This window comes from Carettochelys insculpta, chromosome 3 (genome assembly GCF_033958435.1).
Source record: "Carettochelys insculpta isolate YL-2023 chromosome 3, ASM3395843v1, whole genome shotgun sequence".
Lineage (NCBI taxonomy): Eukaryota > Metazoa > Chordata > Testudines > Carettochelyidae > Carettochelys > Carettochelys insculpta.
In genome coordinates this window covers 68127212-68153972 of record NC_134139.1, presented here as the reverse complement: position 1 = coordinate 68153972, position 26761 = coordinate 68127212, and the positions used below count along the sequence as shown (strand labels likewise).

At 42.5% G+C, this 26761-nt stretch overlaps 1 protein-coding gene across 3 annotated transcripts in view; it reads right to left on the bottom strand.

The window, feature by feature from the left end:
• The window catches only part of AKT3 (AKT serine/threonine kinase 3), a 295102-nt gene that overhangs the window by 80981 nt on the left and 187360 nt on the right, over positions 1 to 26761 (bottom strand). For all 3 annotated transcript variants that reach the window (XM_074990078.1, XM_074990079.1, XM_074990080.1), the window contains 4 exons: positions 24872 to 24937; positions 21526 to 21594; positions 11680 to 11802; positions 10591 to 10719 (listed from right to left, as the gene is read on the bottom strand). In XM_074990078.1, the coding sequence (XP_074846179.1) occupies positions 10591 to 10719; positions 11680 to 11802; positions 21526 to 21594; positions 24872 to 24937 (387 nt within the window). The remainder of the gene's footprint in view (positions 1 to 10590; positions 10720 to 11679; positions 11803 to 21525; positions 21595 to 24871; positions 24938 to 26761) is intronic.

Here is a 26761-nt window from a genome sequence, read left to right as displayed (position 1 = left end):
CCACTTGTCAGCACCATTTCTATTCTGAAGGCTCTTCTATTTACTAGCCTCCTTGTTAACTTATAAATGTAAACTTTAAATTCAAAAACTATTCCCCTCCCCCATCTTCCCCATTCATGAGTCACCCAATAATTCTGGGGCTGAAAGAGAAGTTACTCACCTGTAGTAACGATGGTTCTTCGAGATGTGTGCCCATGGGTGCTCCACAATAGGTGTCGGGCTCGCCCGGCGCAGCAGATCGGAAATCTTCCAGCAGTTTCTCCTGGATCGTGCATGTGCCGGCGGGCGCCCCCGGCTGCATGCACGATCCGGTCCCCGCCAGTTCCTTGACCAACCGCCTCGGATGCTCCTGAAAAACACTAGACAGAGATCCCAAGCGGGGAGGATGGGCGGGTGGTGGAGCACCCATGGGGACACATCTTGAAGAACCATCGTTACTACAGGTGAGTAACTTCTCTTTCTTCTTCGAGTGGTCCCCGTGGGTGCTCCACAATAGGTGACTACCCAGCAGTAACCCAAGTAAGGAGGCAGGTAATCGGTTTATCTGCAGCTTGCCCCGAGGACTGCTGTCGACAGACGGGTATCCTCTTAGAATACCCAAGGCAGGGCATAATGCTTGGCGAAGGTGTCATAGGATGACCACGTCACCGCTCTACAGATGTCTGTTAATGCGATGCCCTTGAAGAAGGCTGTTGACGCCGCCACCACCCTGGTGGAGTGAGCCCTGGGCGGGGCCAGCAAAGGAGTCTTTCGAAGTTCGAAGCACATTTTTATACAGGACACAATGTGCTTTGAGATTCTCCGGGAAGAGAGACCTTCTCCTTTTGACCCAGGAGCAAGAGAGACTAGAAGCCTGTCCGTTTTCCGGAAGGACTTAGTTCTGTCTGTGTAGAAGGCCAACACCCTCCTCACATCTAGGAGATGCAGGTGTGCCTCCTTGCCAGAGCTGTGAGACTTCGGGTAAAACGAGGGTAAAACTATTGACTCGTTAAGATTGGACGCTGAAGAGACTTTTGCAACAAAGGCTGGGCGCAGCCTTAAGGTTACTGCCTCCTTTGAGAATACTGTGCAGTGTGGCATTGCCATCACTGCCACGAGCTCACTCACCCTGCGGGCTGACGTAGTTGCAAGGAGGAAAGTTGTTTTTTTTTGTTTGTTTTTTGTTTTTTTTTATCGTAAGGAGACGTATGGGAACTGTGGCTAATGGTTCAAAAGGTGGACCCGATAGCGTGCTGAGCACCAAGTCCAAATTCCATGATAGTGGAAGCGGTTTCCGAGGGGGGGTACAGGTTTACCAGCCCCTTCAAGAACCTGGTAACAATAGGATAGGCGAATACCGTGGGCCCTTCCTCTGTATGCCGAAAGGCCGATATAGTGGCGAGGTGGACCTTTAGCGAGGATAGAGAAAGCCCGCCTCTCTTGAGGTCCAGTAAGTATTCTAGTATTACGGGTATAGGAACGTCAAGGGGAGATAACTGCTTGGCGGAACACCAGGCTGTGAATCGAGTCCATTTCTGCTTGTAAGTCCTCCTGGTAGAGGTCCTTCGGCTACCTTCCAGGACTTGTTGTGCTCCCTCCGTACATGTGCTCTTTAAGGAGCTGAGCCATGGATTAGCCATGCTTGTAGGTGCAGACCCTGAGGGTGTGGGTGCACTATGGACCCTTGAGCCCGCGTGAGTAAGTCTGGCGCCACCGGTAGAGGGAGCGGTGGGCAGTCCGACATGCGCAGAAGCAAGGGAAACCATTGCTGCCGATCCCAAGCGGGACTATGAGTATCATGTGAGCTCTCTCCCTTCTGGCTTTGTGCAAGACCATGCGGATAAGCGCTGCAGGGGAAACGCGTAAAACAGGGAGCCCTTCCATGAAAACATGAATGCGTCCCCCAAGGACCCCCGACCCACTCCTGCCCTGGAGCAGTACTGGGGACACTTTTTTTTTTTTTTGGTTGTACTGGGTGGCAAACAGATCGATCTGGGGAAAAACCCCCATGTACGAAAAATGCGCTGTAGCAGATCGGAGCGCATCTGCCATTCGTGCGTGATTGCGAAGCGCCTGCTCAGCTGGTCTGCTTTCACGTTGTGAGCGCCCGGCAAGTACGAGGCTTTCAACGTTATGTTGTTGGCGATGCACTGATTCCACAATCGGAGTGCTTCCGCACACAGGGCACGGGATCGTGCTCCTCCTTGTCGATTGATGTAGAAACATAGTAGAGGTATTGTCAGTATTGAATCCCGACTACTTTGCCATGTAGGTAATCTCGAAAATGTCTGCAGGCATTGAGCACTGCTCTGAGCTCCAGTATGGATATGTGCAGTGTCTGTTCCGCAGGGGACCATAGCCCTTGCATTACGTTGTCGCCGATGTGCGCTCCCCGTCCCATGTGGGAGGCGTCGTTAGTAAGAAAATAGAAATTTGTGGCTGGTGAAAAGGCACCCCCACTAGCAGATTCTCGGGGTCTTCCCACCATGCCAGGGATCTGCGCACCTCTGTTGTGGGCGACACCACCCTGTGGACAGTGTGGGATGCCGGTTTGTAAACGCTCACCAGCCAATGCTACAGGCTTGACATGTGCAACCTGGCATTTTGTACCACAAACGTTGCTGCCGCCATGCGGCCCAGCAGCCGTAGGCACATTAGACCGGCACTGTGGGGCTGTATGTAATGACTTGCACCAGCGAACTGACTGCGCGGAAGCAGGCGTCAGGTAGGTACACCCTTGCTGTGATAGAGTTTATACGCGCCCCTATGAACTCTATATGTTGTGTGGGTTTGGACTTTGACTTTGCGAGGTTGATGACTAGGCCCAGCGAAGAAACGTGTCCGCTGTGACGCGTATCATGCGTGAGACCTCTGCCTTCGAGGTCCCTTTTAGCAGGCAGTTGCCCAGATATGGGAAAAATAAACACCCCCTGTCTGTGCAGGTAGGCTGACACCACTGCCAGGGTTTGGTAAAGACTCTGGGGGCTGAGGAGAGGCCGAATGGAAGAACCCTGTGCTGGAAGCGCTCCTGGCCAACCATGAAGCGGAGGAAGCGCCTGTGTGCCGGGTGGATTGTTATATGAAAGTAAGCATCTTGTAAGTCGAGTGCTGCAACCCAGTCTCCATCGTCCAGTGCCGTGAGTATCAAGGCAACTGTGATCATCCGAAACCGTTGCTTGCGCAAGTAGCGGTTGAGGCCCTGAAGATCTAAGATGGGCCTCCAGTGTCCTGTTTTCTTCCCTGGTAGGAAGTAGCATGAATAAAAACCTTCCCCTGGAATCATTCCGGCACTCTTTCCACCACCCTTATGAACATAAGGTGAGTCACCTTCTGCTTGAGCCTCACCTCGTGGCAGCGTCCCTGAGGTGAGGCCTGGTGGGAGGCTTCGTCGGTGGAAGCGACTGGGAGGGGATCGCGTAACCCACGGCCATGATCTCTAGCACCCATATGTCTGTGGTGATCTTTTGCCATTGGGAGTGGAACGGTCTGAGGCGATGATGGAACATGAGATGAGAGTGGCATTAAGCGAGGGTATTGATAGTGCAGCCCGACATACCCATCAAACTTGTTGCCTTTGGGCCTGACCCGAGGGCGTACGGCTTTGTTGAGAACGTCGCCTAGGAGTTCTGTACTGTTGCCGCTATTGATAGCGCCCTTGGCTGTAGCCCTGTTGATATTGAGCACGCTGTGGTTGTAAGCGTAGCATCTTTGCTGAGGATAAAATTTCTCCCTCCTGTATGGGGGAGTATAAATGCCCGAGGTTCTAAGTGTAGCTCTCGAGTCCTTACTGGAGTGAGGGACCGAGTCGGTTGAGTCTGCAAACAGCTTTTGTGTATGAAAGGGAAGGTCCACGATCTTCGCCTGTAGGTCCCTCGAGATACCCGACGTCTGGGGCCAGGATTCTCTACGCATGACCACTGCTGTAGCCGTTGAACGTGCCGCCGTGTCCGCCACATCCAGGGCAATCTGGACTCCCGTCCGCGATGCTGTGTAGACCTCTTGAACAATCGCCTTTAACACCGGCTTTTTATCTTCCGGAAGTGGATCCATGAGGGGAGTAAGCCCGGAGTAATTATCAAAATTATGGTTTGCTAGGTGTGCCCATAATTTGCCATTCTCAATAGCAGGATAGGAGAGGAATATACCTTCCTGCCAAACAGCTCTAGCTTCTTAGCATCTTTGTCCGATCCCCCGATTTGTACTGAGAAGCCTTTGACCTCTGCTGGGACGACCCGACCACCAAAGAATTTGGTTGTGGGTGACTGAAGAGGAACTCCATGCCCTTTGCCGGGACGAAGTATTTCTTATCCGCTCTCTTGTTCGTAGGCGGAACAGAGGCCGGAGTCTGCCATATAGTAGTGGCTGACTCCAGAATGGCTTCATCCAGCGGAATAGCAATTTTGGATGAAGCCGGGAGTCTCAAATTTTTCAGGAGTTTGTGATGTTTCTCCTGCACCCTTTTAAACAGCTCCTGAAACTGTTTAAGGTCATCCGGGGGAGAGACATCCCCGGGGGCCATGGCCTCATCTGGGGAGGATGAGGAGGAACCACTAAGGTAAACCTCCTTCGAACCCTTGGGTTCCTGCGGTCGATGATACACTTGCTCGCTGGAGGATCGTGAAGGAAAGTCTCGGGGTTCTAAAATTAACTCCCCTTCAGACAACTGTGTTTCTGTCCCCGATCAGGAGTGCCCACGGGGGTATTGAGCGGGTGGGGGGGGACCTGCCCCTGGGTGTAGGCCTGTGGTTTGTCTGTGTCCAGCATAATAAGGACGACCATGGCAGCGTGGGCAAGGGTCCGGGGATGGAGACCTGGACCACTCACGGGGTGCGCACCCCCGATGTCTGGGAGAGCGAGACCTCCGTGACGACAGAGATAGAGGTGAAACTGGCTTGTGATAGTACTCCAGGGGATCTAATCCAGGAATGGTGAAGGTGGCCCAAGCCATGGTGACATTGGTTGGAGGAACGGAGAAGGAGTTTTTTTTTTTTTTTGTTTCTTTTTTCCGGATGGGCCAGTGGAGACACAGGCCTTCAGTACAGTGTGTGTATCACAGGGGGAGGGCTTGGTGCTCACAGCAGCGCAGCCCTGTCCAGAGATGGACTGCGGTGCCAGGTTTTTGATGTTGCCTTGCCCCTCCGCTGCGGGGCCGGCACTCTCCTGTGCCAGGGATCTCAGCCCCGCTGTCAGCGCCGCACTCGGCACCGTCAGCTGTGGTGCTGTGCGGGTATCCCCCTCCGGTGCCTGCAGGCTCCGTGCCTGGAGCCCCTGCACCGCTGGTGCCGCGGGGGTCTGCGCCGCCTGTGGTGATGCCGCCGGTTCTGGTGCTTGCCTGGCTGACGCTCTAGGTGCCGCGCGTGCTGGCTGTTGTATAACCGGACGCTCAGCCTCTGCCACGTGCACTGCCGCTTGCCTGAATATGCGGCTGGTGGCTGTGTGCTCCCCTCGTCCTGCTCGCTGCAAACGCACAGCAAGGATTGAGCCAGGGAGAGTTTCCTCCGTTTCTGCACTGAGGGGGTCAGAGAAAAACTACCCTCCTCCTATGCAACCCAGAGGGCCCTTCTGGGTGAGGCTTCTCCGGCAAGGCCGGCTGGAGAGCCTTATCAACAAGAGCATTTTACGCCTCATCGTTCTGTCCTTCCTGGCCCTGGCTGTGAGCTTAGCACAGTGAGAACGCGTCTGGGTAGCCTGTAATTCCCCCAGGCATTGGATGCCTTCGCTATGCCCCACAGAGGCCGGCACAGCTTCACGGCTTGACTCCTGCTTTGTAAAACCTGAAAAGGCCATTGCGGTGAGTCCTTTATTGTTAATAGGGTACTTAGCACTTAATCCGTGCCTTTCCACTCCAAATAGTGATCACCGGCCTGCGGTAGCGGGCGGCCTAAATGGCCTTCACGTCCGCTCTTCTCTTCTCTGCTCCTCTTTTTCCTTTTTTTTTTTTTTTTCCCCCGCTGATATTCTCTTTGTCTTTGCTTTCTCTCTTTTTTTTTTTTTTTTTTTTTTGTTTAATAACCAAAACCAACAAATTACATGTGGAAAAAAAACACTAAGTAATCTGACTCTGGCCTTAGCCTGAGTGGATTCCGTCTGCAGCCGATGGCGGTTGAGAAGGAACTGGCGGGGACCGGATCGTGCACGCGGCTGGGGGCGCGCAGGGGGGCGGCGCACGCCGGTGCATGCACGATCCAGGAGAAACTGCTGGAACATTTCCGATCTGTGGCGCTGGGCGAGCCCGACACCTATTGTGGAGCACCCACGGGGACCACTCGAAGAAGAAGATCATTTACTATATTACTTATACAATAGGCTTTTACAAAACAAATCAATATTTTAAGATCATTGAGGCAGTGACTCAATCTAAATTAGGTAAAAATAACAGGAATTTATGACAAAAGCAGAAGGAGGGTGGTATGTACAACTGGGTGGGCAGACAATGAGATCAATGAGGCATTCACTTAATACTGCAGATCTCTTCTGGGTCATACAGGATTTTACTATGAAATATGTACAAACCTATGGCTAATTAAAAATAACTTACAAGTATCAGGGAGGTAACTGTGTTAGTCTGTATCTTCGAGAACAACAAGAAGTCTTGTGGCACCTTATAGACTAACATATTTTGGAGCATAAGCTTTCGTGAGCCAAGACCCGTTTCATCAGATGCATGAGTGTGGGGCGGCGGGGTGGTTTCAGAGGGGTATTTAAAGAGGAGGATCCCAGTAAAAGGGAGGGCCAGAGCTGACAAGGTCTATTCAGTCAGGGTGGAAAAGGCCCATTATCAGTAGTCTGTATGACAAGAGGTAAAAACAGGTCAGATAAGATGGGGGGATATGGCCCATTGTCAGTCCAGATTGTCCCTTTGGCCAGGGAGACTGAAGTGCTCTCCCACAGGCTTCTGTACATTACCGTTCCTGATGTCTGATTTACGTCCATTTATTCTTTTACGTAGAGACCTAACATCAGGTCCTGTGATGATATCACTGGTGTGATACGTGAGCAGAGTTGGCAGCGGGGTTTGTTGCAGGGATTGGTTCCAGGCTTAGAGTTACTGTTTTGTGATCTCTAGTGGCCTTACATCAACCATACCATCAGAGGCTCCTTCACCTGCACATCTACTAATATAATATATCCCATCATGTGCCAGCAATGCCCACTGCAATCTACATTGGCCAAACTGGACAGTCTCTACATAAAAGAATAAATGGACATAAATCAGACATCAGAAACGGTAATGTACAGAAAAGCCTGTGGGAGACCACTTCAATCTCCCTGGACACTCAGTAGCAGATTTAAGGGTGGCAGTCCTAAAACAAAGAAATTTCAAAAATCAGATGGAGAGAGAAATCTCTGAGCTGCAATTTATTTCCAAATTTGACTCCATTAACCAAGGATTAAACAGAGACTGGGAGTGGCTTGCACCTTACAAAAGGTGCTTCTCTGCCCTAGATGTTAACATCTGCATATTAGATTGAAAATGGACCATCCCCCCTCTCCCCCGCCATCTTATCTGACCTGTTTTTTCCTCTCTTCATACAGACTACTGGTAATGGGCCTTTTCCACCTGACTGAATAGACCTTGTCAGCTTTGGCCCTCCCTTTTACTGGGACCCCACTCTTTAAATACCCCTCTGAAACCCCTGCCCCCCCACCCACTTATGCATCTGATGAAGCGGGTCTTTGCCCATGAAAGCTTATGCTCCAACTTATAACAAGTGACTTTTTGAGAAAAAGTCTTAAAGGATAGGATAGGATTAAGAAATGACAGTATGTTCTGAAGTAAATTCCACGTATAGCAGGAAAGTTCTGAGAGTACTGAAAACCTTTGCATGGGGCCCTGTCCCAGATGACTAGTACAAGCTTATAGGGAGATAATGTGCCTACTGGTATTAAATAAATAAATAAATAAAACAGAACAAACAACAAAAAATAAACACCTGCCAAGTGATTCTTTGGCTGAATGTCTGCTACCTGTTATACTCAAGGAGGCTCTTGTAAAGCCCCTACTCAACAAATAACTTGACATAAAACTTCGCCAGTTACACAGTCTCTCTCCCTCCTTTTTTAAAAAAGGATTATTTAAAATACAGAGTCAAACAACTATGGTATCTGTAGTCTTTAGATTTCTTTGATCCCAATCCATCTCATTTTAAAAACAGGTGATGACTCACGTCTTCCTGTCTATGGATGGAGACAATGTACCTCATGATGATTTTTTTGGGATGTCTTCATGTACCACGTTGACATATACCTTCAATACTGCTGGCTGTGAGGTGGTATTGACCTTTCTGTGGTTCCCACCAGGAGTGAACACAACAGTTCTGAAGTGTTCTTGCTCATTTTTCTGTATAAGGACTCACACTGTGATTTTTGGCAAGTGTTCATCCAATTCTAGGGCACACTCATATGCAGTTTTAACACAGATCTACTGTCTACCTTCCTGCTAAGAGAAACTTGAAAACCAACCTGTGATGATGTATAACTACAGAACACCTTTTTGAACACCTATGAAATTGCAGCATGGTACTGACTGTGGCCTTTTATCTATAAAGATCAGGGACCAGAAAAGGAAAGACAGATATTTCACCCTGTAGCTCCTGGGTGAAACCAGGATTTAGTAGCCAGGAGTACATCCCTTTATTTGTCATTACAGCTGCAACAGATTGTTATATCAAGACAGCAAAGTTAAAGCATTTACATGAAGTTAAATCTGAACCTTTATGAATAAGAGCCTTGAATATCTGTTCATCCCTGGCAGCATCTCGGTCAAATACAACAGCTTACCCTATAGATGCAGTCCTATTCAGCTATCACAACCTAATAATTAGTTATGCAAACAGCCAAAACAGCTGAAAAGAACAATTTCATTTCAAAATGTCTCTGGGACATGCTATCACAGAACGCAGAATTAAAGGTCTCAGGTCTTTGGCCTTTAACAAGTGAAACCAACAAGAAGCCTACGTGCTTTACAAAGTTGTGGGGTCTATGCAGGGTCACACAGAGGTAAATTCTTAAAGTATGTATTTATGCTTTCTTGCCTTTTGTAAACAAGTGGTGTATTGTGGAAAGCTGTGACCCAAACACCTCTTGATATGAACTGGCATACGGTACAGGTACACATAGGGTACATATAGGGTGTCCTGCGAATTCACCACAAACAACATGAAAGGTCTCTACTGAAAGCCTGTTGCACATTGTTCATCATAATCACAGGGAGAAATATGTAAATAAAACATGTGAGGAGTTATATACACATGCAGAAAATTATATTCCCTAGGCCTTGTAGTTAAAAGGGGTCATTCAAAGGCAGGGTGCCTTGGGTTAAACATCTCCAGACAGGAAGTCAGAGACATTTTTCTCCCTCACAGACCACTGTAATATGAAGTCTATTAGCATAGTGAAATCAACTGCTGATGAAGTGCTTACTGAGACTCTAAAAGGAAATTAAAAGGAGACGGTTAACTATAAACAGGTGGACAACTGTTTTCAGGTGAAGGTCAAAGTTCTGGTCTGCTATATCTGGGTTTTGGTATGCTTCAATCTGTACAGACAGGGTGACAGCAGGTTACATCTTATAAAATGGGAATCTCAGCCATCTTGGTTGAAAACAAGATTTAGGGCACGGGTAGCCAACCAATTAGAGACAAAGAGCCAAACCAGCAGGGGACAGAATTCAAAGAGACACGTGTTATATATGTATTGATATTTATATGTCTGTATATAGATATATAAAATGCATATAGATCAATATATAGATATATAAAATAAATACATGAGGCTCAATGCCCTCCTCAAGAGCCAGGCATTCCCCTCCCCATCCCCTGTGCTAACTGAATTACCTGCCCCCAAAGCCAGATACATCCTCCCTCCCTCCCCTGCACTGCTCTAATTTGCAGTGGGGTACATGTACAGAGCAGGAGGATGGCACTCCACGCATGCAGCTCTGAGGAGGAGCCACATTTGAAGACTCAAAGAGCCGCATGTGGCTCTAGAGCCATAGGTTGGTCACACCTAATTTAGGGTAAGTTATCCTGTATGAGACCAGGAATGTTGTGAGAATTATGCTCAATTTTTAAATACAGAATTAGAATTTTGTTTTGTATGTAACAAGTTATTTCCAATAGTCTAACATTTGACTCTCTGGTCTTTGATAATATACTCTTCTGTGAAAGCAGCTCAGATCCTAAGAAACAGAAGTCTAGTTCTTCTGCAAATGTACTTAGGAATGAAAAAGTAGCAATTTTCTATATATCTAAGATGGGGAATACTCTGAGACTAATACTATTTCTCAAAACAGGAAAATTTTAAGTGCGACCACTATACATGTAATACAGAAAGGATGCTGTTTTATTCTATTGTAGATTATACTGGAGTTTTATTATATTTCAGATGATTTAGCTATATTGACAAATATACAAAATTTCATAAATTTGAAAATATGATTACTGGTAGGTATGGTTCCCCAACAGAAGTAGTATTACAGTAACAGCAACAAATCACAATATTGCCTATTCTTCATTGAAATCAAGAGTTTTGATCACCCAAATAATATATCCTGCAATTAAATGAAAGAGAAAACATTTTATATTATACAGAAAAAATTCTAAATCATACCTCAGGAGCCAGGTACTCTGGTGTACCACAGAATGTTTTCATAGTAGCTGCATCTGTGATTCCTTCTTTACAAAGTCCAAAATCTGTAATTTTTATATGGCCATCTTTATCCAACATTAGATTTTCTAACTGCATATTAGAAAGAACATACACAATTGAGCCTTAAGTATTTCTTAATAGGCTAATATATGACATATCAAGAAACAAAATCTAACTGAACTACATCTGCAAAGTAACAAATTGTACTGTATTATGAAAAGAGTGGCTATAGGCTCTACCAATAGATATCATCAGAGTTTGGTCAGTACACTTCTTTCCCACTAAATGAAAGCAAAAAACACTTTTTAAAAATTTTCAAGAATCACAGAATGTCCAGAGGACCTACTGCATTCATCACAAATCTTTTGGCAACATTTTATAGCTTTCTTCTATCTGTACATTACGTGCAGCTCAAGGCTATGGAAATGACCCTCAATGGCATTCTATTTTCTATATTTAAGAAACCAGAATGAAATTGGGTACAATTCTTAACTGGAATTATCCCAGAGAAATGACTAATACTAGTCCACCAACAGCTGCTTCTGTGTTCACTGAATTTATACTAGGATTTTACAAATAAATCTACAGAGAGAGAGAAAAAGAGATAAACACACACACACACACACACACACACACACTGCAAGTAAGCCATATTTCTAAGTTACTTTTCTGAATAGGAAATCTTAAATTTTATCAGAAGAAAATGTGTTCTGAAAATGTCAGTTCAAGATTTGTGAACTACATGAATTCAAGTTAAATAACGAATCTCTAGCATTCTCCAAGGATATCGTGATCAGGACACCAAGTATTCTGTAATTCCACAAGTATGTAAGAATTGTGCATTAGAATTCTAGCTTTCTTTATTTTTAATATGTTTCTAACCTTTGTGATCTAACGTGTAGCATTTTAAGTAGACACAACATTCTCTCCCATACTAACTCTTCTTTTCTGAGAATTGTGTAATTTTATAATTACTTTGAGGTTCTCCCAATAGTCTTTCCAAAAACAAAAATTTGATTACTTATGTTGTTGCCTTTTTTTTCTTTTTACCTTGAGATCACGGTATACAATCTTCCCAGAATGCAGATAGTCCAAAGCAGAGACAATTTCTGCACCATAGAAGCGTGTGCGGTCCTCAGAGAACACCCGCTCTCTCGACAAATGGAAAAACAGCTGCAGGGTAAACAGCAGGGACAGGATTGTAATAATTACTGATTTAGTGGGGGAAATTAACACAAACATAAAACACCTCTCATCACCATATTGTGATGATAGATAGTGTACTCTCAATGGACACTCAGCACTCTTAGACAGCAGCTGGCTTATCTTTTCCAGGTTTCCAAGGGGGGAAGGCGAGCTGTTAAATCAGCATTTTAATCAATATACCAATCTTGTTTAAGGCATTCTGCTTGCTACCCATTTAACCTTCAGCTACAAGAGGAAAAAAGTACAGCATCATCCTGTACTTTTTGCTCCAACTCCTCCTTCCAAATTTTATATTTAGCTCGAGATATATCATTTAGACACATGAACACTGATATTACTGTAAGCTTTTTTCCTTCTGTTAATTGCTCAACTTACCTTTGAACTGAGAAAATGTCTACTCACCAAACAAGTGAAGTGTGACATTTATGCAACAGTAGCATCTTATGATCTTTTACAAAAATACCCGATAGTTTTACAAATGGTAAAAGCAAATATATACATTTGTGGTATAATTTCAGCATATAGACAACACATTTGCTGAATTTATATCAAAGGGGTAGCCGTGTTAGCCTGTATCTTGAAAAACAATGAGAAGTACTGTAGCACCTTATAGACTAACAGATTTTTTTGAGCAATGCCCCTCTGCCATACACATGGGCCAAACTGGACAGTCTTTACGTAAAAGAATAAATGGACATAAATCAGATATCAGGAATGGTAACCTACAAACACCTGTAGGAAAACACTTCAATCTCTCTGGACACTCAGTAGTAGATTTAAAAGTAGTCATCCTGCAACAAAAAAACTTCAGAAACAGACTCCAAAGAGAAACTGCAGAGCTACAATTCATTTGCAAATTTGACACCCTCGGTTCATGACTTAACAAAGACTAGGATTGTCTGGCCAACTGCAAAAGCAGTTTCTCCTCTCTTAGTATTCATACCTCCACATCAGCTGCTGGAAGTGGGCCACATACTCCCTAACTGGACTGACCTCACCAACCCTGGTCTCCCTCTTGATTGGTACTCCCTTCTTTTCATGTGCCTGGATATTTATACCTGCCTCCGGAATTTCGACTACGTGCATCTGATGAAGTGGGTCTTTGCCCACAAAAGCTTATGCTCCAAAAAATCTGTTAGTCTATAAGGTGCCACAGGACTTCTCGTTGTATTTGCTGAATTTTCTTCTGTCCGCCTTTAAGCGCTTCTTAATTAAAATTTTAATATGTAGACATTTCTTAAAATATATAGTGAAAAAAATAAATGATACACATCTTATAAAACACACAGAAAATGTGTGGCATGGATCTGAAGTTCTGTAGCTTTGTAAGCCGCTTGTATATACCAAATAATAAATCCCCCCCACACACAAAAACCAAAAACAACAATAAAAAAACCCCACATATACAGGTTGAACCTCTCTTGTCCAGCACCCTTTGGACCTGACTGGTACCAAATGACAGAATTTGACAGACCATGGAAGTCAATATTTTCTAGCAAATTACCAACACTTTCACTGCTAACTGGGCTCTTAGAAGACATTCAGGTGTAAATTATAGCCAAACAACAGCACAGATCATTGAGAGTCAGGACCGGTGGCTGTAAACAAACTTGATGGGATCACAGGAAACCTGGCCGTACCCATGGTAAGTTAATAAAATCATGCTGGATTACTGATGTTGCCAGACAAGCGAGTTCTGGATTAGAAAGGTTCAACCTGTAGCAGAGTTAAATTGCAGAATTTCACCATTCATTCCATCCTCTATACACCTGCTCAACTTTGGAGATATTGCTGGATTCTTAAAACACAACTAATCTTTCAAATCTGTTAGTTTCCTTCTCATTTAGTCTTCTATTCCACATAATACATCTTATGTGATTTGATACACATGGAAACCCTACATACTCCCCACAAATTATATTAAAAATACTAACAAAGAATAATGAATACCAATGGAAATATACGGAAATACAGAAAACTTCGCTGTTTGGAAACAATGTGCTGGACAAAACAACAACTTTAAAAATATATGGTCTTGTCACGCAATGCTAACAGAGAATAATTCCAGAACATAGGTCAAAATCAAAAGAAACATAAAATACTATATTTAGCTTATGTCTTAACAAAAAATAGTAAAAAAGTTCAAGAAACATTAATACAGTGTTTGATAGAAATATAAAATTACTTTTTAAATGTTTTTGCAGTTATCTCAAATTTATTTACATTAAACATCAGTACCAAAATTTTAGTTAACTTCCCATTTACTTTAATGTTTTTGTTTTTGTTCTTTCAACCTGGAAAAACTATACACTGTATTAAGTCAGTATAACAGTCTTTATTTGTTGGTTCAGATGTGTCAAAGAAAACCGAAAAAACAGAGTTAGGTATGATTTTGGTTCACAAGCATTATTTCATTTTCCATGTAACCTCATTGCCCTCTCTCTCTCCTCCCTCAAACATCCTGCAAAAAATAAAATACATTTCCATGAACACTAAATATTCATACACTCCTGCTTCTTATTTCCTGTATCAAGTAGCAATCTCCTTTTATGATGTCTCTATTACTGGCAATGGGGAAAATCACATTACAAACTAATAACAGTAGTAAATCAAATATGAAATAAACAAAAACAACTTATGAGCTAATAAACTCAGTATATTTTCATGGAATGTTCCCTAATATTATTAAACCAGGGAGGGAAAATAACATTCAAATCAAACTATACAGAATAGTTTTGAAACAGAATTCTTTATCAAATGTATCCATACAGTGTTCACCAAATGTATATTAAAAATTAACATTTTCTCAAAAAGCTATGAAATATAAGAGTAAGATACACTTAAGTGTTGTCTTGGTCATGATCTTTTTCATAGAAATGAAAACCAACTATCTTTAAATTTTTAAAGACTCGAAGTAATATAAAACAATGTAATGGGTAACAATTGATGATTTTTAAAGTAATTTTTAATTTAAATTAGATTTTTAATTTTTAAAGTCATCATTAATGTACTGAATTTCTCTTTTAAAAATTAAATTTAATTGTCATCACAAACATGCTACACATACACTTACAGTCTAATAAAAAATGAATTAATGGCTCTACTATGTCCAGCCAAACCGTAACTCTTGCTTCTTTAAAGTTCTGAGCTTTCAATTTTTGTTTCTCAGCTGATTAAAAAACAACATGTGCAAAGAAAGACAGAAGCTGGATAGGACTGTTTTTGTTCTGTGCTTATGTGTTGGTGGACCTGGCCAAGCATAGCAGAGGAGTTAAGAGGTTGTCTTAAAGACAAAGAGGCAATGTATAGGAAAGGACAGCGTTAGCACAGAAAGAAACAGTGGAGTGGACTGGAAAGAAAAAGGGAAGACATTATTCAACACACGCAGAGCTTCCTATATTCCCTACATGTTTGCCACAGAAAAAATGTCATGGCTTCTGAGCATAACAGAGCCCCTATCTGGGAATATGTTGAAGAACTTTGCTTCCTGAGTGAAAAAGAAAAAACATGTCAAATATAAATAGTGCAAGAAGATGATGCAGGGCCTACCTGCAAGAGAGAAACATCATAAGGAAAACTGCTTGTTGCAGAGATAAGAGGATCACCCAAAACTGGGAGGCCACCCTATAGGCTTGTTCTCTCATTTCTTCCTCCTCTACTTAGAGCTAGAGAGGTGTCTGGAAGGTCTGTGAAGCCAATATTGTGGGTGAAATAACCTTCTGGAAGTGCTTTGTTTCCTTGGCTGAAGATCAGGAGCCTGAGAAAGATAATGGGGCACTGGCAGGTAACTGCCTGGGAACAAAGAGGTAGGGAAACATGGATTTAGAGGGTCCCAGCATCTTTCTATAAGATTACTGGATTCTCTATATGACGCTGAGTAAAGATACTGGTGGTATAGACCTTCTTCTTTCTTCAACTCTGGAAAAAAAGATTTTGAAGATAATGAAAACTCAGATCGATGGCTCACCTGTGTTCCTTGGTATGTTAGGGACTGACAGCACCACACCAGTGCATAGAGTAGGTGCCCCAGCAGTGCTTGAGTCTAAAAGAACTGAATAACTCCATACAAACAACAACTAAAATTCTTAAACAGAACCAACTATATCAGACAGATAATTATATCTGTATCTATTTACTAACTAAACTATAAAACAATTAAAGCTAAGAACTAGTATAGACAGGCTGGGAGTCTCCCAGATTGTCAAGGCTTCATATGCAGGCTATTAGAGACAGGTACTGACTGGCAACCAGTGAACTCCAACCTTATATACCCTCAGCATGTTTCACAAGGGCTGAGGAGTGCATATGCACCATCAGTGCCATATGAATATGACCAAATACTGAACAGAGAATGCAGAATTATTTATTTAATTGCTATTTTCAGTGTCATGGTCTCTCAATTTATAGTATGCACCTTATGCAAATAACTAACTCTAGTTTTAGATTGTAAAGAATCTGAGGCAGAGATTGTCATTTACAACATGAAGAGAAGTTTGAAAATGGGATTAAACCAGGAGCTTAAAAATATAAACAGCAACTATATACAGTTGTTGGGTTTTTCCCTAGTTAAATTGTAATTCCTCTCAATTAAGCCTTGCCTAGAAACACTAATATCAGCTGCTCTGATACAGCAAAACACTTGGTTCCTCATTATCTGCTGAATCAAAATAAGAGCTATGAGAAAAGGGAGAAAAAATGCCAAACATGGCAGAAGTACTGTGTTTCAGTGCTGAGAAAACCATCTGCTTAGTTTTAAAATCTGATTTTACTGAGTTATAAATACATAAGTAATAACCAATTAAGAGTCTTATATTAAAGTCTAAATCAGAAAATATATCAAAACTAAAAATTAAGAAATCAAAAGGCACATTCAGCATGTTTTCCAGAAGGTATTACATATCATAATCTTTGCACCATTGCAAATTTCTGAGTTTTACTGCTGAATAATGAAAATCAGAGATCAGAAAATCTGTTAAATTGTATGCTATATCCCTCTACTACTAAGTTTGTGCAATTGAGTTAATAGCATTTTGTGCAATAGATCATCACTGAGCGCGCTGTGCTATACAAGACAATATATGTAATATATTGAGGTACCAATTCTTTGTACAAAACTGCAGCAACACCAATTGCTGGTGCCTTTTGGCAGCGTGTGCCCAGTGCATGCCATTGTTCAATAGGGTTTCCTGATAAACTGGAATAGGAACAGGATTACACACCTCCTAAAGAAGGTGGGGAATAGAAATGGGGCCCTGAATGACTGGTGCCGTGAGGAAACAACCTGCTTCCTGCTCCTTTAACCCTTATACCATGTGCTAGTGTTTGGGGCTCACCAACGGTGCTGGAACTACACACACCAGGGGGTGAGGCAGGCAGCACTCCACCTGATGGAATGGTTTTCAACAAAAGGATGCCCCGTACTAGACAAGTTTTGTTTCCAGATTTGACACTATTTAAAATTCTGGCCCATTAAAACCACAGTTAAACCAAAAGTCTCAACACTCCTGTCACACACACACACACACACACACACACACACACACACACACACACGTTATCAAACACACACACACACACACACACACACACACACACGTTATCAATTGTTCCCTCTGGAAACAATACAACATATTACTGTGCCTCCATTAGTCCTTAAGACAAATTCTTAATCCAAATTTGAAATCCATGTGCTAATTTAGGATTATGGATTTATAACTGTAATAGGATCCCATTCACTATTACAGCACCTTTGCTCTTCACTCCAGGAATTAGCTCATTCCAGCACTGGAGCACCCTCCTCTGGTGGTGTCTCATATCCATGACAACTGATTTTCTGCCTCTACCATGCTGGGACTGCAGCCCACCCACATCATGACCTAATTCCACTGGGGTACTGCCCTCTGGTGGACCACTCTATGATTAATACCCTCCAGGAAACAGTCTATGTCTAATCCCACTAATCAGCTCAGTAACCCACTGCAGACCCTTGTCTAGCCCCATCCCACAGGGGCAAATAGTAGTCTGAATTGACCATTTCCATCATCAGTAAGTAGGATGGGCCTACTGCCTATTTCTCCCCTGGCTGCCCTATGAAGCCCTAGTACCTCCTTGGGTCCTTCTCTCAGGGCCTGAGCCCAGGCATTAGTGAGGCTGGAGCTCTTCTGGCTCCCTTGCCTCTCCCAGCACTGTTGTGTCCAGGGTACCAGTCTCTTTTAGGGAAGCCCAAGCCCCTAGGAGTAACTAAGTGCCCCTGGCCCAGCAGCCCTTCTTACAGGGCCTAGCCTCGCTCTAAGTGACTGCCTTCAGACTGCATTTATTGATTCCTACCACAGCCCTCTCCATGACCTGCTTTTTACTCCATGTTTTCCAGTGCAATGCAACCATCCCATCACAATGACAGCTACTAATCTAGCAAATATGTACAACAGAAAAAAAAAGACTACTACAGAGTTCTACTAGCCCTAGTGAAGCTGCTGAAGAAGGAACTGGCAAGCCTGCAAAGAAATCTCATTACACTTACTGAAACCAGCACAGAATGGATCATAATTCCATTAGTTCTTAGAAAACATTCAGATAAACAGAGGGCCTGCACTGACCCAAAACTACTCAGAGCACTGAGAACTCACTCTCGATTACCAATGACTGAAGACAACTATTCAACTTATCCAGGATAAAAGGGATATCCAGAATGGGTTCTGGCATGTGGAGCTAAGGCCTGATCTGACAGGCTTACAAGCATAAAGACTGTAGTTGATGACATTCTTATTGTAGGAAAAGGATATGACTAAAAAGTGGTAAGCAAGAATCACAGTATCAATCTGCCACAACTTGTGAACAAGTACCAGGAGTGGAATATTGGGTTGAATGCATACAAGCTGAAGCAAAGGAGAAGTGAGGTCCTCAACACATCTGTCGACCTCTGAGGGACTCCAGCCAGTCTTCGTGAAACTGAAACATTAAGGGAATGCACTGGCCAAAGGACATGAAGGGAGTCCAGCAATTCATATAAACAGGTGTCATCAGAGATTCAGTACACACCTATTGAACATGTAAGCCCTTGCAATGTTTAACACACCATTATAAAAGGTGGGAATGGTGAATGACTCAAGAAGAGGCATTCAAAAGAAAATGATAAGCAAAGTACCATTCGTGAAGTATTACAGCCCTGAAGAGGAGCTAAAACTTTAGAGTGAAGCCTTGGAAGGAGGCCTAAGAGCAGCAATGCACAGGATTTGCTACGGAAGCCCTCACTGACCAATAGAAAAGGAGCCACAGGCTGTGGTATGTGAAATGGAACAATGACAACAGTTCACCTTTGGACACAATGTAGTTGTGCATTCTGATCATAAGCGATTAGAAATTATCGTGAAGAAGTCACTTTTGAGGGCAAAAGAGTTCCCTGTAAGCCATTTGTTTGTGCGGGCACTCATGAGAGATTGAAATGCCACCCAGCTAATTAGCAGAGTTGCCATTTATAGGTTTCTTGTTTCTACTGGTAGGACACATCCATACATGCCTCAGGACATATCAAATTATTTTGCATGTGAATGGAAAAAATCCACAAATGGGTGAAAAAGATTAGAGGTATTACTGAAGTGCATCTGAGTTACAATATCACATTATAGACTCCAGCAGGCAGACATACACATTAGTTACTGCAAAAACAACTAGAAGTCCTGTGGCACCTTACATACTAACAGATTTTTTGGAGCATAAGCTTTTGTGGCCAAAGACCCACTTTGTCAGATGCATCTGTTACTCTATAAAGTGCCACAGGACTTCTCATTGTTTCTGCAGATACACACTAACGCAGCAACTCCTCTGACATTAGTTACTGAACAGGAAAGTCACTACTGGCAACAGATACACAGTGTGAGGAATACCTTTCAGAGCATAGCACAGCTGGCTTTGTGGAACAGGAGATAGAGTCTATCAATATTCTACAGTACCTTCACACCTCTGACAGAAGGCTGCAGACAAACAATAAAACACTGAACAAGTAAACCAATGAAACACTCCAGAGGATAAAACAATTCCTAGTCCAAGACTGGACAGATGCCAAGAAGCAAGTACCGCAGGTGAGAGAAGAGCTGATTTGAGCTGAGACATGATTCTATTTAAAAGGAACTGAGAAGTAACCCCAGCAGATTTAAGAGCAAACATCACGAGACAGATCATGCTTCATACATGGTAAAGGAGGCACAGTTACGATGAGCCAGGAAGCGTATCTCCTGATCCAAAATCAAGGTCCAATTCAGAGTGGAGCATGCACAGAACAGTGCAAGAAATACAACAAAAATAGTGAGAAACGGAAGGTAGCTTCAACCTCATGAAGTCCCAGCTCAATCCTGGGAAGAAGCTGATTTTTAATGTGGTCATAGTAGGTTATTACTCCCATTTCCAGAAAGTAGACTACCTGGAAAAAGTTCAGTCCAGAAATGTTCTCAGGAAACTAAAAGCACATTTTGCAAGTTATGGCAAACATAACCTGCTATGTTCAGACAATAGATCGCAATACATTACATTAAAAAACAAACAACAAAAAGATACCAGCAAGTTGGCAGTCAAGAAAGGCAAGAGACTGGTGCCAAAGGCAAAACAGAGAGGAAAGGATCCTCCTACTTGACAATGTTGGAGCACTAGAATATACTCTTCCAGGAACTAGGGAGCAGCGCAGAAGAGAGACTAATGAGTCAGAGACCAAAATTCTGCTACCCAAGTAGAACCATCTACTGCAGCACTATCTAAAGTACACTAAAGCAGTTGAAAGAATGCCAAGCTGACTGTGCATACCACCACCACAACGAAGGAGTCAAGGGCCTGACACCACTACACAGAGGTGAGCACGTCTACATTCCAACCTTCACACAGCCACACAAAGCAGTGACAACACTGAACAGTTCAAGATTCAGTGGAACATAGGTCAAATAAGGTAGGTACAGATTCAGAACAGTATAAGAGACAATACCTAACACAGCTGCTTAGCACTGATGACAGAAGGATGAGGACCAGGAAGACATAAAAAGAACCTAGCTATCAGCTGGCTTGACAGAAGAGGAAAACATGAGGTATATGAGCAGCATAGAGGACCAGCGGGACACAAACCAACTGAACAAAGGCAGCAACAGGATAGAAGTAAGTCCAGCATCAACAGAACAAACAAGAAGTGTGAGACCCGTTCACAGACTGTCATGTTTAAAGCATTATATGAGGCCAAATTCGCAGCCATGGGATGGTTACAAAGGCCATAACCCTAGCAGTGAGTTATAAGTTATTAACCTCTATCCCCCACAAGTCAAATGACTGTACAAAAGACACAACATTTGTCAAAAGGAAAGATGTAGCAACCTGTATTGAATCTGGGAGGGAGGAGTACAGATTGCAGAAGGGAGGAGTCTCCAGGAAGCAGAAAGCATGCACATGGCTAAAATGCTGTCACTCTGAACTTATTATGTACTGACACTTTAAAATGCAGCAGACTAGATTTTCAAAAATCAAAACATGCATTTCAAAATCTTGACCCTAAACTTTTTATAGATACTTTCCTATTTCAATAAAATTCTATCAAACACAAATAACGTTAAAAATACCAAGTAAACCTTGAAGAAGTAAAAAAAAAAAAAAAATCCAGAAAAGTTACTACCTACTTACAATACCAGGGTACATGCAATTTTTTTTTCTTTGACTCACCTCTCCCCCATTAACATACTCCATCACAAAACACAAACGATCCTTTGTCTGGAAGGAATATTTCAAAGACTTAAAGAGAAGAAAAAATACAATTATCTTCACATATTAACGTGATTCCTAGTAAGTATATTGGCAGCAAAAATTTAATTGTATCTTATTAAAGAGACCAATCTGATTGCCAGAATTTATCATCACTGTTTCCTACTTTTCTACCTGTAGCACTCTACTATGAGAGTCATTAACAATAAGAGTCTACATATTTTGCTCATTCAGCACAGTGTACATTCATGAGAATTATTTTTAATATTAAAAACTGCTATGTTGCCATCTTAAAAAGGCACAGGTTTCTATTGCCATTTCTAATCTGACTATGAAATAGGTCATCTTCCTCACATCCAAATGTGTGTTATTTTATCCACATTATCTTCCACCATCATACTCTTCTTCAGACTAATGCCACTCCAAACCCACTTTTTCTGTTGTACCCATAAAAAGGATTATAATACAGTGGGTGGAGTGGGGCAAGGAGGAACCTTTAACGTGATCCCGATATCTGTCTGTTCTATCTTCTAAGCAGATACTCTCTATTTTAATTTATTGTACAATGCTAAACATATTTCTCAGTGCCAAATGAGTAATGACATAATTTTCTAAATTACAACAATTATTGTTCATATAATTTTAAATCTGGACTTCCTAAGGTTGAACGGCTCATGATAGAGCAAATTCATTCCTGTTGTAAATCTTCTGAATATAAACCTTTTACAGATATGCATTTGGCCCAATTAGATGAAATGCAGTGTAGCACAATTTAATGTAGTTATGAAGGATAGATCATGACTTAACAACGTACCTAGAGTAAGTAGAGCTGCACGTTGTTGTGCTGTCCCTAGAATAGCCCAGGAGGGAGACTGTGGCTAAGGGAGTCAACTGCCCTGCTGCTCTCCTGGCTGCTCTGGGAAGGGAGAAAACTGTGCTGGATCTATACCTGGTACAGCATACAGCTCCCAGACATACCAGCTATGTGACCAGTGGTTTAAGGAGCAAGGCCAAGGCTTTGCCCACTTCCCACCCCCGGTACCCAAATGCATCATATGCGCCTTTGTGTTACTGGGCAAGCTGGGCACAATTTGGCCCAAAAATTCTACTTGGTCTGTCATATATTGCTATAAAGTCAGCCTCAGCTGCCATAAAATAGCATTTAAAACATCAAATGAACAACAAGTCAGCATAAGAGGACACTAAGCTATATACAGAGTTTATGACTATGCTGGAATTACATTACTTTGAAAGAAAAAAGTGGTACTTTTTAAGGGAGAGTACAAAATTAATTTCAGCTCATCTTCCCTCTTTCCCCTATTTAGGTTTAAAGTACCTGGTCACAAATTGACTGAATTTTTTTCATTGGAAAAAAGCCATTTCATCAAAACCATAACTTTATTTTAACAATTTTACTGTTACAATTTTTTTAAAAAATCTCTGAAATTGTTAGTGGCCCATTCTCAGCATTTTCAAAACAAAAATTGAATATTTTTGTGTGAAATCAATTAATTTCGAAACTTAATTTGCAGTAAAAGTAGTGTTAAAAACAAAAAGGGGAGAGGTATAGTTCAGTGGTTTGAGCAGTGGCCTGCTAAATCCACAGTTGTGAGCTCAGTCCTTGAATAGGCCATTTAGAGGCCTGGGGCAATGAGATTAAAAAGCAAATTATCAGGCATGATCCTGCCCAGAGGGCCAGGGTATACACTCAATGACCTCTGAAGGTCCCTTCCAGTTCTACGAGACAGGTATTTCTCCATACATTTAAAATCAGAATGAAGTATTAAACAGCAGATTTTCATACATCCAATCCAATGTTTCTTTCAAATGTTTGATTTGCAATTTTTTTCCAGGATTGACCTGTCCTCCCAGTTGGGATTAGGAAAACTTTGAAAATCACAAACTTTCGTGCAGCAGGGAAAAGCACTTCCTGACCAGCTCAAGAAAGACTAGAATAGGAACTGCTTGGGAAATTCCAGGAAGAACTAACCTATAGGAAGGCAGAGCTTAAGAACCAAAGAGATAAAATGACCTGACACCAAAGATGAGACATTTTCTATTTACTTTCTGCTAAATAGCAAATAATAATTTGGCTAATCATTTAATCTTTCTTATTTCAAACTTTAGGAAATGACTTCTCTGTCATCAAGAGTGATTTGTTTGTTTATCTTTAGTGCATAAACATAATTGGTAGGTGATCATATTACTAATACTTGTGCAGCATCATAAGCATGCAAAGTACTTCAAGATATAATGAAACAATTATCATATTTTTCTATATTCTGAAATGGGCTAAGCTGGACATATTCTTGACTATATACTTCAAAATTTAAGAAAATTCTTGCACTCTCATTTCCCCGATCCACTTTTATAATAAAGTTTTAATAATATCTAGTTTAATATAAATCTAAGAAACTTTTATCATCTGTTTATCTGTTCCTTTCTAAATGGTTTCTTTATAAATCAGTTTTCATATAGTTTGCTAATTTGATATCATTAGTCTTATTTCAAAAATAAGATAAATATCTACAATAGTCTTTTATACTAAAGGTATGACTAATTATTGTTTTATGAACATGGAAGACAGGAATAATTTTTTTAAAAACATATGGCAACAATACATTTCTGTGTAAACTGACAGTGGGGAGGGATTTAAATTAATTCCATAGTGGGAAGCTGGTTTCCTTAACTCTAGATTAACATGAATTTGCAATGAACCTCAAATGGATTTAATTTGTGATTCTATTTGCTATATTTTGGTAATACATAATAAAAACGGTGAATACATCTTAATGTTCATAATATTTGTTTCAAAACATTTAATCAGCACACAGCACGCAAAAGTTACTGAACTACTGTTATGTTATGTTTATTGCCAAACACAAACATGTATTTCAATATCTTGTCTTCAGTTTCTAACAGATCTGAATCCACTTTCTTCCAATTAGTCTCTTGACAATCTGTAAAAAATTCTACAACTTTTAATTTAATGGGTAAAAGAATCCCCAAAACCCACAACATTTTAATTTTACAATTAACTTTTTAATTAATGTGTTCCTCTCATATAATTTAAGCTCTATCAAACTCTTAAATCCAATAGTATTCCTAAACTGCAAATATTAAATGCATTGTCCAAACTCTAATATTGTTTACTATAAATTCAAGATATTAGCCACCCTAATTCAAATGGCCTTATACAAAGTTTTTAAAATGTATTTACAAGTTCTTTTTTTCCCCCAATAACTGTATATCCCTCAGGTTTAAAGTTACCCTTTTCAAAATATCATTCTGTATTCCCAATACATACCGTTAAAAAAGGGTGTCTAGTGTTTTTTAATACTCTGCTTTCTGTTAGAGTATGAGCCACTTCATCCTGAATAATAAAGGGATCAAAATGAATTGAGTGATGAAAATTATAAGTGTAATTTCACTGCTTCAGAAAAAATGAGATAGCACATTCAGTTTTGATAACTGCCATTTCTGTTCAAAGAATTCTATCATTCAAACATATTCTAAAAATACAGGTAGAGCAATTAAGCTTATCTACGAATTTGGACAAAAAAAATGAATCAACACGCCCTGTATTTGACTCCTTAGTTTTTCTAGTGCTAATAGGGGAACTATTATACCACTTTGTATACGAAGAAATTATTACTGCAATTTTAAAGTGAAGCACTCTATAACTTTTTATTAATTAGTAACTATTTATTTTGTATCAAATGCAGATAGATAATAATAGGGCAGCAATTGCATGCATCAGACCCAACTGACTCGTGATGGCTACGTCTACACTAGAGGGTTTTTTCCAAAAAAGCCGGGCCTTTTTCAAAAAAAACCCGTGGAGCGTCTACACACAAAATGTGCTCTTCCGATACGAAATCAAAAGAATGAAGCCCTTTTTCTGGCAGCCCGTGTCCACTGCCGAATGAGGAAGAGAGTGTCTTTTTTTCCAAAGGCTCTTCCAAAAAAAAAAAGTGCATAGACACTCCAGGGGCCATTCTTTCAAAAGAGGAGTCCTCCATGGCATCGGCCAGCTAGAGCTTGGAGACACCCTAACCAGCACTATCAGAGCTCTATGCTCCCTGTGTCTGGCCACCTTAAAGGCACAGGGAGCCCTGGAGACCCCGTGGCAGGAAGCTGAGAGAGTGGAGGAAGAAAGAAGATGACCCTCGCAGGACCATGACCACACGGCCACCCCCGACCACATGGCCACCCCCATTCTGACAAGGTCTGAGAGCCAGCCACCCTGTGACTCCCAGGAGTCTCCCAGGGAGCCAGCCGAGTGGTCGCAGAAGCCCACACAAGCCACCAAATGCCAGGCTCCCTCCTGGACAGAGCCAGAACTGAGGGAACTGCAGGGTCTGTGACAGGAAAGAGGCAAAACACCCCCATCTACAGCAGGCTGGCCACTAACCTCGCTGCCCAAGGACACCCTGTCCTGACCCTGGAGCAGGCATGCTCCAAGGTTAAGAAACTCCGCCAGAGGTATCTCTAGGCCAGGGAGGCAGCCAGGCAGTTGGAGGGTACAACCAGCCACTGCCCCTTCTACCATGAGCTCCACTCTCTTCTTGGGGGAGAACAACCCCCACTCAGACGACACTTGACACAGCATCAGAGAAGCCTCCTGCCACAACGTAGGAGCCAGGTCCAGACAGGGACCAGCCTGGACCCTCCAGCCAGGCCACTGCGCCGGAGCCAGAATCAGAGGCCCCATCCAGTGATGACTCAAGGGACAGGACTCTGCTGATCACCATACCCTCAGGATCATCAAGCCGTGCCACATTGAGCTGGGCATCCCCAGAAATCTTTGAGCGACCCTCCAGTAAGTGCCTGGCGCATCGCACATCCCACAGCGTGAGGGCGGAGGTGCCCACCCCTGCCACAGCCCGAGGTGGGCCAGCCATACAGGCCAAGACCTGACCCTAGAGGCCCCACTGAAGAGTGCATCCCAGCATGCAGGCACGCCCACAGGTGACTATCAGCACCCACCCCCATGGACAAAGCTGTGGGCCGCACACATGCAGTGGGAGGGCTCGGGAAGGGTCAGGATGCACCTGGCTCACTTGCCACCCACAGGGGGATCCATGTGTGCCCGGGCACCTCCCCTTGACAGCTAGCCCATTCCCTGGGGGGGGGGAGGTGGGGGCCTGCAGCGGTCAGCCCAATACCCAAGGCACCGCACCCATGAGAGGCAGGG